General features: G+C 40.7%; 3 protein-coding genes across 4 annotated transcripts in view; 1 reads left to right on the top strand and 2 right to left on the bottom strand.

Moving 5' to 3' along the window:
* mapk8ip2 (mitogen-activated protein kinase 8 interacting protein 2) overlaps positions 1 to 5,135 on the bottom strand; it is a 30,539-nt gene extending 25,404 nt beyond the window's left edge. For both annotated transcript variants that reach the window (XM_084363425.1, XM_084363426.1), the window contains exon 1: positions 4,447 to 5,135. In XM_084363425.1, coding sequence (XP_084219551.1) covers positions 4,447 to 4,511 — 65 coding nt within the window. In that variant the 5' untranslated portion in view covers positions 4,512 to 5,135. The remainder of the gene's footprint in view (positions 1 to 4,446) is intronic.
* Positions 5,136 to 7,831: 2,696 nt separating this feature from the next.
* Positions 7,832 to 10,876, bottom strand: LOC311263739 (zona pellucida sperm-binding protein 3-like). Its single transcript, XM_084364014.1, has 8 exons — positions 10,422 to 10,876; positions 10,195 to 10,313; positions 9,897 to 10,000; positions 8,756 to 8,933; positions 8,541 to 8,658; positions 8,369 to 8,451; positions 8,165 to 8,289; positions 7,832 to 8,000 (listed from the first exon to the last, which is right to left on the bottom strand). The coding sequence occupies exons 1-8, from the start codon at positions 10,863 to 10,865 to the stop codon at positions 7,936 to 7,938; spliced, it is 1,236 nt and encodes a 411-aa protein (XP_084220140.1). The 5' UTR covers positions 10,866 to 10,876; the 3' UTR covers positions 7,832 to 7,935.
* Positions 10,877 to 14,695: 3,819 nt separating this feature from the next.
* Positions 14,696 to 17,485, top strand: LOC311263205 (zona pellucida sperm-binding protein 4-like; the record flags this gene model as incomplete). The annotated part of the gene is made up of 8 exons (XM_084363125.1): positions 14,696 to 15,140; positions 15,253 to 15,437; positions 15,531 to 15,628; positions 15,739 to 15,896; positions 15,978 to 16,170; positions 16,267 to 16,471; positions 16,953 to 17,028; positions 17,284 to 17,485. 8 exons carry the CDS (start codon positions 14,696 to 14,698, stop codon positions 17,370 to 17,372), a joined length of 1,449 nt encoding a protein of 482 aa, XP_084219251.1. The 3' UTR covers positions 17,373 to 17,485.
* Between the last annotated feature and the right edge of the window lie 147 nt (positions 17,486 to 17,632).

Genomic DNA, 17,632 nt, shown 5'->3' with positions numbered 1-17,632 from the left:
GGGGGATGGGCAGGTGGGGTCGCTGCTGTAATGAAGCTGCCTTTTAACCAGCAGCACCTGCTTCACGGTGACATCATCATCTCTAAAAGCCAAGGACATCTGATGTGGTCGCTACTGACTCATTAACAAGATCAATTTCTCAGGCTTTTCACCCACCGTCAGTCTCCAGTAATGTAGACACACATATACACACACCCACACACTCCAGCAGCACACACACACATATGAGTCATACATTTAACCCTAATGAGCCACTCTCTGTTGTCTGTGTCGGATCCAAACTCGAAGATCACGCCATTTTTTGAACCGAAGGCGGCGATGATGCATCGGTTTGCTCAGAGCAGATGATTTCATGTTGATTTGGCTGGATTTGGATTAATGGAGGCATCAGATCTCAAGTGAATGCCGCTGATGGATGGGAAACCTTTCGCTGGTGTCATACTGACGGAAAACACATCTAGTGATGGACTGTGTAAATATGACTCATTCAATTGTTAAAACAAAGCAGCAGTGGCTGCAAAGATTGACGTGTGATAGAGATGAAACACCGAAATACAAAAAGAGAGAGATAGAAACACAGCAGGGGGGGGAGGCAGAGATGGAAACGCTTAAGCTAAAATGAATCTGTATTTGGTTTAAGCCTCTTACCCCATGGTAACCATACCCTCCACCACCACTCACTTCCTCCCTCTGCCTCCTCAAACAGCCTTCAAAGAGTCGGGAAGGCAAAAGTGGAACACCGACTGCTAAACATGTGAGATGAGCAGCGAGAAGGGGAAATCAGAGGGATGCCTACTGGAAAATTTGTAGTAGTCTAGTTTTAAAATATTGATGTACTATGGAATACAGTTGGGGTTTTAAATCAAATCAGAATATGAAATTAAATTATAATATTACATGCAAAACCTTTCAGATCCATCAGCAGTTTATCAGAGCCGTCATCTGGGGGTTAAAAAACTCAATTTGTTGACATAAAAGAGAGGAAATATGAATATTTGAGAAGCAGGAAACACTGAATTCAAGCCATTTTTGCTTATAAAAGACACAAAAGTTTAACAGATTACCTTAATAATTGCTGATTTAGTCTTTTTTAATATATTAAACATGTAATTGACAAATCATTACAGCTCTAGTCGAATCTAGGTTTAGCTGTCATCAATTTTAGGGGAAAGAAATTACAAGAATAAATCTTAAAGCTGCTGTAATGAAGAGTGTCGTCGTTTCAGATAACTTCCTGTCTGTTTTGCAGGTGGCATCCCCCTCCCTCTGTCACCCTGCTCACCACATGAACGCACAGCGGTGATTGCGAGACATAGCAGCAAACAGGAGGATCCTGCTCTCTGCGCGTTCATGAGCAGACAGGACCGCCTCTTTTTGAAGTTCTCTGTCCTGATTGGATAAAGTAGGCAGGGATACCAGAACATTTATTTTCTCTGTTACTGCCTGAGAGTGTGAAGGGAAGATGTGGGTTATTGACCGAACACTCTGTAACAGGGATTACTGTTGGATATTATGATTAAACTTGTTTTAAGGAAAAAATATCACTCCTATTTAAGAATAAAACATAAGGACTGATATCGAAAGAACCAAAGCTCAGATTTTGCCAGATACATTACATACTGTACATGATATTCGGCTAAACACAACAAACAAACAGTCAGAACATAATTTCTTGAGTTAAAATACATTTTACAATATTGGAACCATATCCAAAATGGAAACTGCTATCCAAACCTACTCACAGCCAAACAACCAAAAACAATGACCTCCCACTGGTTCCAATAAGACTGATGCCTCAGCAAATCTACTTCACAAACAATACTTTCACAAAACTGAATCAATGAAGTCTCAGGTATGGGTCGTTGGTACTCTAGTCCCACGTTTTCATATGTCAGCGTTTCCGTTTTCAGCTCCAGCAAACCACAGCGGGGGTATTAATCCTGAAAAACACGGCATAACTGGATGATGTTCATGTCTATAAATATTTCTGTAAGCCTTGATGGAAAAATAAAGAAAATGGAGCACTGTGAAATCATATTGATTCATTTCACCATCTTTATATGGACCCATGTCTCTCAGTTTATTGAGGGAAATGTACTCAGGTATTCTCTGAGCAAAACAGAAATGAAATGTACAGTAAATGAAAAGTGCACCATATTTCATCTGCACAGACTGACTTGTATCTTTTAAGTGGAGGAGAGAGTGCTCCCTCAGTGCAGGAGAAAAAATTATAGTCCGTCATAAATTTCTGGTGCTCAGGAGAGAAAGCCAGGCTCTGTTACGGATTATGTTGCCCATTGGAAACAGTGTGGGGGTTATGTAAGGCAGATTACTGTACCACACCATCACACCACCGGCAGTGGTTTCATCCATGAATCAGTCGCACACAACAACACAGAGAATGAGACGCAACACGGGGACACACAGACACGTGGACACGAAATGAACAAATGTACGCACTTTAGGGCTGCAGCTAATGATTATTTACCATTGTAGACTGATTTGTTGATTATGTTCTCAACACTCGTTTAGTCTATAAAAGGTGAAAAATGTTGATCATTGTTTCCCAAAGCCCAACACGACGTCCTCAAATGTCTTGTTTCGTCCACAGCAACCCAAAGATGTTCAGCTTACTGTCATAGAGAAGTAAAGAAACCAGATTTATTCATATTTCATAAGCTGGAATCAGAGAATTATTACTTTTTTTCTTTAAAAAGCTGACAACTAATCCTAAATCGTTGTGCTCTGATGCACTTCTTTATAAAAACACATCTAGATATACCCGCAACACCAGTATTTTAACAAAGTGATTCATTGGTGTCTTACAGTCTGAAATCAATGATCATACCTCACCCAAAATAAACCCTATGTTTACTTTTGAATGCACACAAATCTAATTAAAAACAGTTGAGTGAAACTGATCAGCCTCCGCCCAATTCAATTAGGCAAGCAGCTGCTCTTCACAGTTATTGCTTTATTTTTGGGAGCTGGGAGGAAAACTGAAAAGACTTTAAGTAGATTTGTAGTCGGTGATTCAATATACGAGCGAGTCAAAGGGCTGCACAAAGAAAAGATGATCTCGCTCCAGCAGTTTGCCAACGCTGTAAATTTAACATATTGATGTAATGGCCAAAGCCCTGGCTCTGTGCTCTGGACTGAGGTCATTGGTAGTCATGCAAAAAATCAGGACCATTGATCGGATATGATCTGACCGTGAGATGAGGCTACAGCATGTAACTAAATCCCACATTAGGGCATGTTGTGGATGTGAAATCCTCTGGGACCTGGCTCGCTAATGTGATTGCATTCTGTAGGAAAACTGGACATGTGGAGGCAGAGACAGGGACAATGAAATGTTGCATTATATGCATTAGTGCAGAGTGCCTCCTGTGTTGATTTATGGTGCTCAGAGCAACATCAGATACATACTTTTAGTATTTTGCCCCAAGTGTCTTGATCGTCTGCCTTACAGTGGCTGGAAAGATTATTACAAATGATTGTTTTTGTTGTCTAAAGAGAAAGTTTGCATGTATTTGGAGGCAGAGGAAGGCCTCACAGCAGCAGCAGCAGCAGCTGGCGTGAGATTAATGCATACTGGGAATCACAGCAAAAGAGAAAAACAATTAAATCTATCATATGTCTACATGTTCCTATATGCCTCCAGGCATAAACAGATCTGAATATTGCAGCAGCCTCCACAATATTTCATCCAAAACGTTGCAGTAATCCAAATCCTACCAGGCCTAATTTACATCCAAACACCAGCCACACTAAAGAAACCCCCACGTCGTGCCTTTTAAACCAAACACAGACAACCTTGAAGAGGATGCTGTCGCTGGATCACTAATTCTCTAAGTTACTGGTCTCTGGTTACAGACTGTAGAATCACAACAGTGTTGGAGCGAGAAGAAAACGCATGCAGATTTGTCATAGTGTGTGTCGCAGAGGTCACATTAGAGGCGTTTGAGCGAACATCAATATGAGTGGGACTTCCGTGGATCATTGTTCAGCAACATGCCCTTGCCTTGCCTTGCCTGGGTTGGACTCAACAGGGCGTGGGCCTCACGCAGAGAATGCGCAAGGCGGGTGCCTGTCGCGGCAGCAATACAGATCAATCATCTGCCATCTATTTTACCATTTATCCTCCTTCATAGCTTTAGAAGAATATTTAAGGTTGGCTTAACGCAGCTGTCTGTGAGGAAGGTATCAGCTCACAAAACACGCTGCAGCACCCACAGGCGCGCACGGAGGCACCAGCAGGCCTGTCAGGTTAATCAAAATATCCATTACTACCCCTGGAAGGAATGTGCGTTTTATTGCGGTCGTGAAAACCCAAACAGATGAGCGTTTTTTGGTCATCTTTGGTGGTCATTTCCTTCACGCATCAACCGTGCGCATCGCCCCCCCATCGTCCCTCCGCTGTCGCTCTACATGCAAGGCTCTTACCTGCAGCCGGGGGGAGAGAGGGAATGGAAAGTGGAAAGGGAAAACATCTCAGCCCTGTCCGCCATCTTCTTCCACAAATGACTCAGAGCGACTGCAGCAAATCACGGATGGAAGCGCAGTCCATTCACAATCACAGGGCAGAGGACGGTCGCACCCGTGGGCAGAGGGTTGTCTCTCTCTGCGGCCCCACAGATGCCCCCTGGCCGCAAGCCTTCAATCAGACGAGCCTGCTCAGCACCATCAAATCTGCAGTCAACCATCCACACAGGCAGGGTAGGAGGGGACGGGGGGGGGGGGATGTCGAGGCGAGAAATGATCGTCAGAGAAACGGACTCAAATACAATCCCGTCGTCCGCCGGATACGTCCACGCCGAGCACAAGCGCGCAAAGTGTGCGTCCGCAGTCCGTGTTTTTCTTCGCCAAATGTCTGCTGCTGTGATGCTGCCTGTGACACACAGCGGATACAGGCCAGCAGCAGCAGCAGCAGCAGTGCGGAGACAGGCAGAGACAGAGAGGAGGGGGGGTGGAGGAGCACTGACGGTATAACGTCAGTGCCGTTACCGTATGAGCAGAGCAGAGCAGGGCTGAAGGCTGCAGCCTCCACAAACACTAAACAGTGGCGTAGAAAAACAATCTTCCTCAAGTGTTTGCAGTGATTTTACGCTGATTGTGGGAAATGCAGGCAGAGCAAGCGTGCTTTCCAAAGTGAGGGTCCGGGGACCCCGAGAGGTCCTTGTGGGGGGAGATCCAGGGGTTCCCCTGGAAACAAAAAAGACATGCGTGTTTGTTTCCCTGTTTTACGTGATGTTAAAGTCTTAAAGTGTTCATCTCGATACTGATGCCCATAAACACAAAGATATCTATTAAAGCAGGCGCTGCAAATTAAACAGAAAAGGAAAAAGGAACAGAGAGGAGAAAGTGCTGACAGCAGAGGAGCACAGTGTCAACAGGAAATGAACCAAAACCAGATCAATATACAGAGTAAAGGCAGGCAGAGAGACAAACACAGATTTAAAGGAAGAACTGGTGCATTCTCAAAATCTATAAAGTGCCACTGAGCAAAACACAAGAAGAAAATCTCCTACAATGTAGGTTGTGTGTTACATTTTTCAATATAGGCTCATGTACAGTGTGGTAGCCTCAGTGTCCTATTTCTCAACATGTTTTAATGCTTTGTTTCTTGATGTGTTCCTACTTGTTTTCAATGTATTTTAAATGCAACTTTAATGTGATTTCATGCCCCTGTTAAGCACTTTGAGTTGCCCTGTGTCTGAATTGTGCTATACAAATAAACTTGCCTTGCTTTACTGTACACATTACATGTTGTTTGGGTTGTTTTTACCAAGTTTACTATAGTCATTGTGTTGCTTATCAAGTTCAACAGTAAGTTGGGGTCAATTATAATCTATATATTTCAGTAGGAGTAATTCCACAGCATTGTTTACTTGTGGGATTGAGTTTTCTTCACTTGGCCTGTTTGGTAATATAAACCGTCAACAGGAGCGCTGGAAAAGTAGCAGAAAAGGAGGATCCTGCTCTCTGCATTGTAAATCATTTTGGGCTGTTTCAACTTAAAAGTTAAATTGCTGCCGTAAATATTTGAGTTAACTTAATTTAGGTTGAATAGTTTGTTTAAAATCTTTTAAGTTTTATTTTTTGTGAAACACAATTTAACGTTAACTGAACTTGAAAATACACTGAACTTAAGATATTAAGTTGAATCAAGAATTGTTCAGCAACACTGAAAATCATTACATTTAAATTTGATTTCCTTACAATTGAGAAGCACTTTGAAAGGTTAATTCTTCATTCACACAAGAGACAGCAACAGCTGCTCCTATTGGTGCTACTTTCTTCCTGCATTTGCACAAAAACATTATGTCAACCAACTCACAATGATTTAACACAAAGGTTTGACAAAGTAAAGACTGAATTCAATACTAGCATCTATCATGGTTAGCATGTTAGTTTCTTTGTTATTCTGAAAAAAAGAACCATGACTTCTCTCAAAATGTATTAAAGACAAGCAGCAAGTTTCCATGACATATATTTTCTTCAAACTATAAAAGAAGAAAGGTCTCAGGAGAGTTTTACCTCTCAAACAATGCATGCTGGGAAGTCTGCCAATATGCTGACCATGTTTCTTTAGAAACGTATTTCTATGAGTTGATTGAACTCAAGTTAAAAGAACTTATGTTTAAAAATTCAGAAGTGGTCTGAAAATAAAAACTATAAACTTTAAGTTTATTTAACTTGTATATGTGTGTTAAGTTAGTTAGAAAAGATAAGTTGATTCCACTAATTTCTGTAATGACTTTTTACAGTGTGTGGGAGCAGACAGGACCACCTCGTCATGGAGTTTTCTCTCCTGATTGGATAAAGTGGGCAGGGATACCAGAACATTTATTTTCTCTTATACTGCATAAGCAGAAGAAGGAGAGACATGGGTTGCTGACCAAACTCTATAAAAGTTATTACTGTTGGAATACAGAGCTGCACTCAGTTTAATAAGAAAACAATGCCAACAGCAGCTTTAAGTTGTGTTTCAATGGTTCCTACCTGCCAGTTTCAGGCCCACTGAAAACAATGGCAGGTGGGAACCCGACTCCTAGGTAAGTGGACATGTAATGAGACTTAAAGTATTAGTGAAGCAGAGGTAGAGTAACATTTGCAACAAGGAAGTAGTGTTTTGAACCCCGAGAGAGTGAAGTTGGGTGTAAAGTGTATGGCTGTGCCGAATACATTATCATAAAAAATAAGATGTAGTCTAATACATTTCCACATGTGGCCCCAAAAGCTTGGGACTATCTGCTATAATGGAAGGTATTCTGGCTGTTCATAATTTGTTTGGCAGACAACTTAGTAGCCTATTTAAACAGACATGTATTTCAAATAAAAGGCATATTTTCATAAGTAGTTTCTCCACAACACGCTGTTTTTTCTGAGAGAAATACATTTAAATGTCGGTGTATTTTATATTGAGACTGGCACGGTTTGAGTTTTCTTCCTCTCTAATCACCAGTGGATCACCTCAGTCTGAAGGAGGTGTCTGTCTCTTTCTGTCCCGAGCAGGCGCAGTGTGGAGCTGTTCACTGCCTGTGGTGCTGAAGTGTGTACTGCTGAGCTGCAGTTCACTATTTGTGCCACACGGTGGAGGTAAGTGTCCACTCACTGCGTGAAACACCTGACTAGCCTTTGACAGAACAATTTGTATTTGTATTGCCCTATAATGTTAGGGTTACTACTGTATGTGAGAAAAGTGCAAATGGTATCGATACAAGTTCTCTGTGATGGTGTTACCCAGTGAATTACACACACTTTTCACACAGTTGCATTTTTATTTTCATCAAATGGAAGGATTTACAGTCCATGAGCTGGCCAGATGTGGTCCATATGTAACATTTATCACAACACAGAGGTCACAATTTGGATAACATCTAATGGAGCAAATGTTAATTTTGATGGTAATAGCCATGGCAGGCAATTTAATTAACCGACCACCTTCTCCATGATGGGGATGGGACCCAGGGTGACATCACCTTCCCATTCAATATCTGAAGGAAAAAAAGACAGAAGTCATGTGTTACAGTCATCAACGCTGTGTGGCAGGCATACACAGAGACGTTAACATCTACTCTAATAAATATGTCGCATTAGCTTGACTGCTCTGTTTTGTTTATATACCAAATACTTTAGACAACTGATTTTATTAACATACTTTCTTGAACTTGGGACACATCACGGTTCTTCCTTCCAGGATTAGAAGGGCTGGTTGCTCCACCAGAACCAGAACCAGAGTCACAGGAGCCACAAGCTCCATCAGCTCCACTGGCCTCCTTCCACCTAGGACAAAAGAGATATCAAAGCGGTGCGATGCAGAATCAATTCTCCGGTCACAATTTTCAGTCACATGCAGACTCACCCGTTGATGTAGGAACAAGCTCTGTGTTGAGAATCAGTGGAATAGGCAGTAGATGTTGCTTTCAAGTGGCAGGTAATGTAGAGCTGTTGGAATAATAGATTTATAAGTAGATGTGATTGTGCTGCATTTGATGTACAACAGAAAATATTAAATCAGTGTTGGAGATGCTCACCAGTCCACTCTCAGCACCCTGGAACCTGAAGGCCTCCAACTGGAACTGAAGCTTGTTATCTGCGGAGCGAGCCATGAACCTAGAGTCTGAGCCTGTGAGCCTAGCATCAACCAAACACCTGCCGGCAGAAGAACATGCAAAATGACATTAGAGATGGACAAAAATGTTTTGTGTTTGTGATTCTCACTAAAACAGAACAACTTCAGTTAACTCACCCATAGTTATCAATGAAGGCATAGTTGGGGTTGCTGGAATAGTCAGGAGAAAGAGTAGCTACACATCTTTCCACGTAAACACGGAGGCTCACGTGATGGAACTGCTTGACGGTAGCCTCAATATTAATGATGTCTCCCAGGAAGTACTGGTAGCTTGGCCTCTCATACTGCCAGTCATCTGCAATGAGATAATGACATTAATCACAGTTCTATAAAAGTTAAAATTAAAAAATAATGTGCATGATTTATCCAACCAACTAAGAGGCTGCAAAGCTGGTTGTATGATTGGTAAACATCTTGTGTATGCTGATGATCAGGCTATTTTTTTCTCCTAGCAGTGCTGGGCTTCAACAGCTGCTCATTAAATATCCTCTGATTATCGGGTCAAACATTATGGACAATACTGTGTCGTCAGTATATGTAGAACAAAAGAGGATAAGGACCTCAACTTTCAGGATTTTTGTCAGTCAGGTTGTTGTTTGTAAGTAAACAAAATATCTGGGGCACTTCATTTCAGATACAGTACAGGCATGGCCGATTATTGTATGCTTAAGCTATGTTGGCGGTGCATTATTTCTTCCCCAAGACTGTTACGGCCTGCTCTGCACTACTGTGCTGTCATTGGTGGAAACACAAATGGGTCAATTTTGACCCAAACCATGATCTTTTCTTAAAACTGAACAAGCAGTTTGTTGCCTGAACCTAACCACAGTTTGACTGAACACACAAAAAAATTAAAATGAAGAGTCAACTACCAGAAAGACTAAATATAATACGTTCAAGTTTACCTCCACAAGGGACCTAGGGTTTGACCCATTGATCCACCACAACTTACAAATTATTGTTGCACTTTATGCTACATCATCTGACTTCCTGACGACTTTCTGGCAAAACAATGAATACCGGCTAATCACAGTAAGGAAGGGCAGGACTAGGCGTAACAGTCTGGGAATTAAAAAAAATAACTAATTAACTAATTAACTAATTAAAAAATAACGTAGGCTTCAGGTTGCCTGTAATTATCATGCTGCATGTCAGTAATAAAAAAAGAGATGGTTTTCATTTGTATTTCTATGTATGTATTGAACTTTGTTTGTGTTGTATGGTTTTTTTTTCTAATAGACAGTGGAAGTGAACTCACCAGTCATGAGTTTCAGAGTGAAGTATAAGAATTCCTCAGCCACCTTAACTGTAGAGAAAGGGATCCACAGGGGGTCCAGAGGAAGGCTGCTCACATTGTGCTTCCTAAAAGATTAAATATGTTTCATACTCATATGCATACTCAGACTAATGTGCATCCTCCCTATGAACAAGCAAAGCAGATCTGGTGATCCATGGTTACTGGATTAGTTTGGGCTAAGGGCTATGGATTACATGTCAGTTTAATGATGTTATTCATTGATCTGTTCGTCTATCATACCTCCTACTGATCTACATACCTTTGGTAGTGGCATTCCACAATGACAGCAGCTGAGCTGGTCCTCACCACAGGAGCTCCACCCAGAGGTTGAGGATTGTAGTTCAGAGTGAAGGTGTAGATCAGGGAGTTTTCTGTCATCTAGAAAACAATATACACGTATATATATATATATACATATTAGTAAAAGCAAACAGGACCAACGACTTCATTATTTTTTTAATTGAATGCTATCTTCATTGTGCTTACCGCTAATGTGCTGCCACACTGATGCAGCTCAGCTATAAAGATCAACACTTGAGTACCAGTGTCCTCTGCGACAACACCACAGCCCCCCACGGTCAGGTCAGCAGGATTGATGAACTGACCAATCCCAAACATGTCCTTCTTGACTTCAATGTAAGCTTCCTTCTCTCTGCACGAGACAGCAACGGTGGCGGCAGGAACAGGATATCTCAGCTCGAAGGCCACTGCAGGTGGGGTCTCAGGCTGGGGAGGTTCAGGGTATTTCCAGGTGAGTGGTTGTTCAAATGTCTGCTTTGTCTGTTGGGGTTCTTGAGGCAACTGCTTGGGAGGCTCTCTCGGTGCTGGCTTCTGGTATGTAGGTTTTGAGGGCTTGTCCCACTGAGCATCACATAAGCTGCCAAGCAAGGCCAGTGCCACAAGGCACACAGAAGCACACTTCATCACCATGGCTTCACAACAACGAGTGATCTGCACAGTTCACTAGGTGCTGTAAGGAAGGATGAAATGTGCACCCACTTTTATAATACAGCGAGCATGTTTACTTCCATTGCATTCCCGCCCCTTCTGTTGGCCATTCCCCATCAGACCTGATGAGTAAACAGTAGCCAATGAAAATATTGCAGCTGCAGACCAAAAGTACCTCTGGTGAGATGAGGTTTGGAGTATTCATTATTTTGTTACGTAAAAGGTGGCTGTGCCAAGAAAATACGATGAGTGTATAAAAACACAAACCTATGCATGTGCTGACACAAACTAACGAGGGTAATGTACCCAACAAAGTAAATAATAGCATTGCAGGGTAATTTAAAAGTCATTATTTATGTTTTTCAATCAAGCAAGAGAGAAACGTGAAGTAATTATTTGGCACACATGTACTGGTCACAGAAAGTTGTGCTGACCCTGGGTTAGGTCCACCTGACCTCGACATGACATGTCAAACCTCTGTACTTGGCCAAAGTACATTTGAAGGGCTGCAAATCAATATGACTGAGATCAACCACTAAATACTAAAATAATACAGAAGTTAGTTTAGTTTCACCTGCAGTAAGTCCAGAAAACCTCTGTAAATACATTAATCAAAGCGTAAGGTCTAGACCTGCTCAATTTGGAAAGTGTCATGAGATGACTTTGTGCAGTGGTTAGCGCTGTTGCCCCACAGCAATAAGGACCTGGGTTCGAGACCTGGATGGGCCAGGGTCTTTCTGTACAGAGTTTGCATGTTCTCCCCCTGTCTGCTCCCACAATCCAAAGACATAAAACACAAAAACGTTAGGTTAATCGATTACTCTACATTGTCCGTAGGTGTGAATGGTTGTTTGTTCCCTATACGTCAGCCCGATACTGGCGACTTATCCGATGTCCAGCCTGAAAAGATCCTGACCCTGACAAGGATAAGCGGTTTCAGATGATGGATGATTGACTGAAAACCTTAATGTGCTCCTGAAGATGGAAAAAGTGGATTATGTTGGCCTATTGTTTTATTAACCTCATGAAGCACCTGTGAAGATGAACCGGATGATGGTTTCATACCAACATGCCGACTAAGTAAAGGCCCTTAAAATGTGTTTTCTGTGACACTCACCACCTGACTGGTGCGTCTGGCCAGGTGATTCCATGATAAATTATTTTAGCACTACAAACAGCTCATGCAGTGGCATGACCGGAAGTTCAAAGATCTTCAATTATATCAGTCTTACTGTATTACTATCAATTTACATAATTTGTTGGATTTCATCATTTGTAAAAACCCCCAAAAATTCCAAGAGGCCACTAATATCTGTTTCCCTGTGAGAAAATCTAGAGGCAGCCCTTTAAGCGAGAAGGTATTTCAACTCTTTACAGAGATACTTATTTTCTTGAGCTTTTCTTTCAAATATTGACAGATATTCAGTCTGTTTAAATATTAAAAAAAACATTCCTGTGTGCAAAAGTAATTAAAAGGCTTGGTTTATCAGCTCTTAATAGTATCGGTGACAAAACTTCCATTATTTCTTTGTTTAAGCTCCCTTGAGCTCATATCTAGGTTGGAGTTGCCAGATATTATCCATAACAAGCTGTAAATAACAGGGTTACATGGCACTATTAGTGCTTACCCTAGACTAACCTTATTTCTGTTTTGATTTTTTAAGGTGTGTTGCCAAAACAACACACCTGTTATTTACAGCTTGTTATGGATAATATCCGGCAGCTCCAACCTAAAGAGCTGATTATGATGAATATCTGTCAATATTTGTATGTTATATCTCTGAATTTTTGGGGATTTTACAAATGATGAAATCCAACAAATTATGTAAATTGATAGTAATACAGTAAGACCGATATAATTGAAGATCTTTGAACTTTCGGTCATGTCACTGCATGAGCTGTTTGCAGTGCTAAAATAATTTATCATGGAATCACCTGGCCAGACGCACCAGTCAGGTGGTGAGTGTCACAGAAAGCACATTTTAAGGGCCTTTACTTAGTCGGCATGTTGGTATGAAACCATCATCTGGTTCAGCTTCACAGGTGCTTCATCAGGTTAATAAAACAATATAGCGTAAGTATCTCCAGCATAAGTATCTACTCTGACCTCTAATATTTCCACCTTTAACTTGCCTAAAATCATATATCTTGAAGATTGTTTTTTTAAAAAAAATATATATATATTGATATTATTTGAATTCTCATGTCCCCACAACCTTTCAACACACTTGGTAGGGACATTAACTAAAAGGAAATTTTAATTATTCAGTTCTTCTTTATTTGGCCCAAACTATTCTGAATGTAAATGATACATTTGTGTCTGAATTATATTACATTTAATCTATGTTAAAATATAATAATAAATATATATAATATAACAGGTAATTCCAAAAATTTCCACAATAGTGGATATATTGTATCATTAAATTAATGATATGACAAAACTAAAGATATCTATGAAGAAAATATGGACTATATCCTGAAAGGAATGGACAGATTTTAATGTGTAAGATATCTTCAATTTCATTTCAATCATTCCAGAAGAAAAAATACTGAAGTCATCAAAATTTACGTTATTTCTACACCTTCGATTGAGGATTTGGATTCTTTTTTCAGCAGTTTACCTAAAATTATATATTGCAGAGATCTCCAAATTTAATATATGTGATGATTTCTGTGATTTAATTTGGATCTTAAAAATAATTTTAACCTGTAAAAATATTTTGGGAAATGTCTTGAATAATTACACTTTGTAGTAATGACTTGTTACAATGCTTTTAGATATAAAGAATATATTTAACACTAGATTCATAGATTCACAATACAGAATACTTTAAAATATTCATATCTTCTTTGTAGATTTCTATAGTACGTAAAATTACAAATCTTTTTTTGTCTCACCTATAGCCATACCTTCTTAGCTTTCAATATCCAAGATATCTCCGATTAAAATTATGACTAGACAGAACAATATTTAGGATGTATTCAGGTAAAGTTACATTTATAATAACAGAGACACTTAGAAGTCAAAAATGAACTGAAGATATTCCAATCTAATGTTTTAACTCCAACAAACTGGAGGTTATTAAATTTCATTTGATATTTTATATAAGAATGAGATTACTCCTTATCATGTCCTTAATATGTACCTATGGCAAATACACTTAACGATAAGAAGAGGTATTTGTTTTCTCAAGCCCTGCTGCAGGTCACACAGACCATATGAAGGTTTTTTTTGTTTTTTTTTAATGGTCAAACAAGATGAATTCCAGTAATTCAGCTTGTCTAACAATCAGTGGGCTCTATGTGGCATGCATGGAGAAGATACTAGTCAATTATATTAATGTACACAAAAGTGTATGGGAACTATGCTGTATCTCCTGATGTAATGTCTCTGCCTAATTGCTGAGTTTTTTCGGAGAAGAAAACAAATACCTCTTCTTATCGTTAAGTGTATTTGCCATAGGTAAATATTAAGGACATGATAAGGACTAATTCTTATATAAAATATCAAATGAAATTTAATAACCTCCAGTTTGTTGTAGTTAAAACATTAGATTGGAATATCTTCAGTTCATTTTTGACTTCTAAGTATCTCTGTTCTGAGTTTTTTCGGCATGACCTCTAATCTCTTTAGTGCAGCACCACAGACAAACAGTAACTGGAGAATTTGATTGGCAGTTGAGGGCAACAAATGGGATGTGAGTTTTTGACAAGTCCGCTTAGCCAATACCTTATAAAAGTCAGCATATTTGCCTAACATTTTTCACAGCATCTGGTGTTCTTTGCGGATCACTCTTTGCTGTGACACTATGGCAATGAAGTTGATTTGTGGTTGTCTTCTGGCGGTTGCGCTGTTGGGCTGCCTGGCTAATGCTCAATATTTCCAGAAGCCTCAGCAACCCGAGAAGCCCCAGCAGCCTACCAGGCCACAGCTGCCTCAGCCGCCTACCAGACCACAGCTGCCTCAGCAGCCTACCAGACCACAGCTGCCTCAGCATCCTACCAATCCACAGCTGCCTCAGCAGCCTACCAGACCACAGCTGCCTCAGCATCCTACCAATCCACAGCTGCCTCAGCAGTCTACCAGGCCATATCAGCCTCAGAAGACCAAACAGCCTCCTCAAGATGTATTTCACCATTGTGAAGTACTAGATCGATACAAGATACCGTGTGGGGCTCCTGACATCTCTTCTTTAGAATGTGATGCTATAAACTGCTGCTTTGACGGACGCACGTGCTATTATGGCAAATCTGGTAAGAATGTCTCTGTGCCTCTCAGAACTACATGTTCATCCTAGCGCTTAACTTGCATGTGTTCAAAGACTATAGCATGAGCTCTGGTCTTTGCTTTATAATTTGTTTTCAGTGACTCTTCAGTGCACCAAGGATGCCCAAATGATTGTGGTGGTCGCCAGGGATGCCACCCTACCCAACCTTGACCTTGAGACCATTTCTTTCCTCCGAAATGATCCAAACTGCAGTCCTGTCGGCACCACTTCAGCTTTTGCCATCTACCAGTTCCCTGTCACTGCCTGTGGCACTATTATGTCGGTAAGGGTTGTGACTTATTTGACTGTTCCATTTGATTCCTATGTATTTTTGTCAGATTGTAATGACGACTGAAATTGTGCCAACTTACTGTAGGAGGAACCTGGTGTTATAACCTATGAAAACAGGATGGCCTCCTCATATGAAGTTGCTATTGGACCCTTCGGAGCCATTACCAGGGACAGCAGCTATGAGTATGTGTTTTGTCTTTGTTCAAAGTATTCAGACAATTCATTAGTATCAAGAAGATGAACTGAGCTTACAAGCCACTCAAATGGCTTTCTGACCCCTTTTCCTGTCTCAGGCTGCTCGTCCAGTGTAGATATATTGGCACCTCAGTTGAGGCTCTGGTCGTTGAGGTTGGCCTGGTTCCTCCACCACCCCCAGTTGCAGCTCCTGGACCCCTGCGTGTGGAGCTCAGGCTGGCCAATGGAGCATGTAATTCTAAGGGTTGTGCGGAAGGTTTGTGTAAAGGAGACTCTTTGTGCAGTACGTCTCAAATGCCAGTGACTGTGTCATCAATCAATCCTTCTGTTTGAGCAGAGGAGGTGGCCTACAACTCCTTCTACACGGATGCCGACTACCCCGTCGTAAAGGTGCTCAGGGATCCTGTGTATGTTGAGGTCCGAATGCTGGAGAGGACTGATCCCAACCTTGTCTTGACTCTTGGAAGATGCTGGACAACTACTAGCCCCTACCCTCATAGTCTTCCTCAGTGGGACTTGTTGATTGATGGGTAAGAGTAACTGTTGGTCTGACTTAAAGATGGCCATGTGGAATACATTTTTTGATGCTATACTCATTTTTTCCACCTTCTCTCCTCTTGTCATAGCTGTCCCTACAGGGATGACCGTTACCTGACCCAACTGATCCCAGTGGGGCCCTCATCAGGACTCTTGTACCCAACCCACCACAGGCGTTATGTTTTCAAGATGTTCACATTTGTAGCTCCTGGAGCTGCCGATCCTAGCAAGGGAGGCCATGGAGGCAAGGGAGGCGCTGCAGATCCAGAGGTTATGACTCCTCTCAGGGAAAAGGTACGGTCCAACCCAATTGCCAGAAATTCTGCAAAGCACGATTATGTTGAAATGATGTTTATTTACCTTTCTAACTTATTGTTTCTTTAAGTTTCCATTTTCAATTTTATTTGTTGTGTGATTAAAATCTCGTAAGGTTCTGGCACAGAACCCACTTAATTGGGGTGAGGAAAAAATCATGTTTTGGCTTTTATCCCCACTTTTATCGCCAAAAACATGTCTGGAAAATACCCGGTTCTGTCAGTTAAATCAGGAACGTCATCTGTGTAGAATGTTATGATACGTATGAAACAGACAAATTCAACGTATTGTTGGTTTGCAGAGCGTACGAAGCCAACATTTTATTCTTGTGACTGGACTGTATAGGATCCAACTGTCTAAGAAAAAAAATGCTTTGTTTTATTCGGCATTTTAACTATTTTTTAAAGCCACCATATCTACATATTTGCAAACTTGTTTTTTGGGGGTTTTTTTTCACCAGGTGTATATCCACTGTGACGCAAGTGTGTGCCAACCCTCTCTTGGAGATAATTGTGAACCTAGGTGCTTCAGAAAGAGTAAGTAGTGCAATATTTACTTTAATGATAACTACACCACCACTTGCTCCAAGTCTGTTTCCCTTGTTTTGAATACAGGAAGCTAAATAGATCATGATGTTCAAGTATTATACAGTATCAGCATGGTTTGTGATATGAAAATCAGAAAAGCTGAACATATCGTCACCAGAACAGTAAATGATGTCTGACATTGTCTTGTGTTTTGCTTAATGTTAAGTCTGACAACAATTGACCATTGATTTGTATTTCACACAGGGAGAGAAATTGGCGCTTCCAGTAAGAAAGGCAACAGGTCTGAGACCACTTTGGTTAGCAGTCAGATGATTGTCATCACTCAAGAATGAACCAGGCTTGATCTGTAACAGCATCCAGATGGAAACCTCGTATTATGACATCTCTGTCCCGGATGTTTACTGAAAAGTGACTAAATTTCAAAATAAATCAACAAGTTGCTGAATGTGTTGTATCATCTCATAAAATTTCATTCAGATACATTATTCGTACACAAGAGTACTCTGAAAACTAATACTGCAGAAAATACACATATGACCATGCCTCAACATAAAGTAATGCACATACAGAAGCTGAGATTACATACTGTTGT

This window comes from Pagrus pagrus (assembly GCF_965226575.1).
Source record: "Pagrus pagrus genome assembly, chromosome: 10".
Taxonomy (NCBI): Eukaryota; Metazoa; Chordata; class Actinopteri; order Spariformes; family Sparidae; genus Pagrus; species Pagrus pagrus.
Note: the sequence above shows the minus strand (reverse complement) of the source record. Positions and strands in the feature narration are given on the sequence as shown.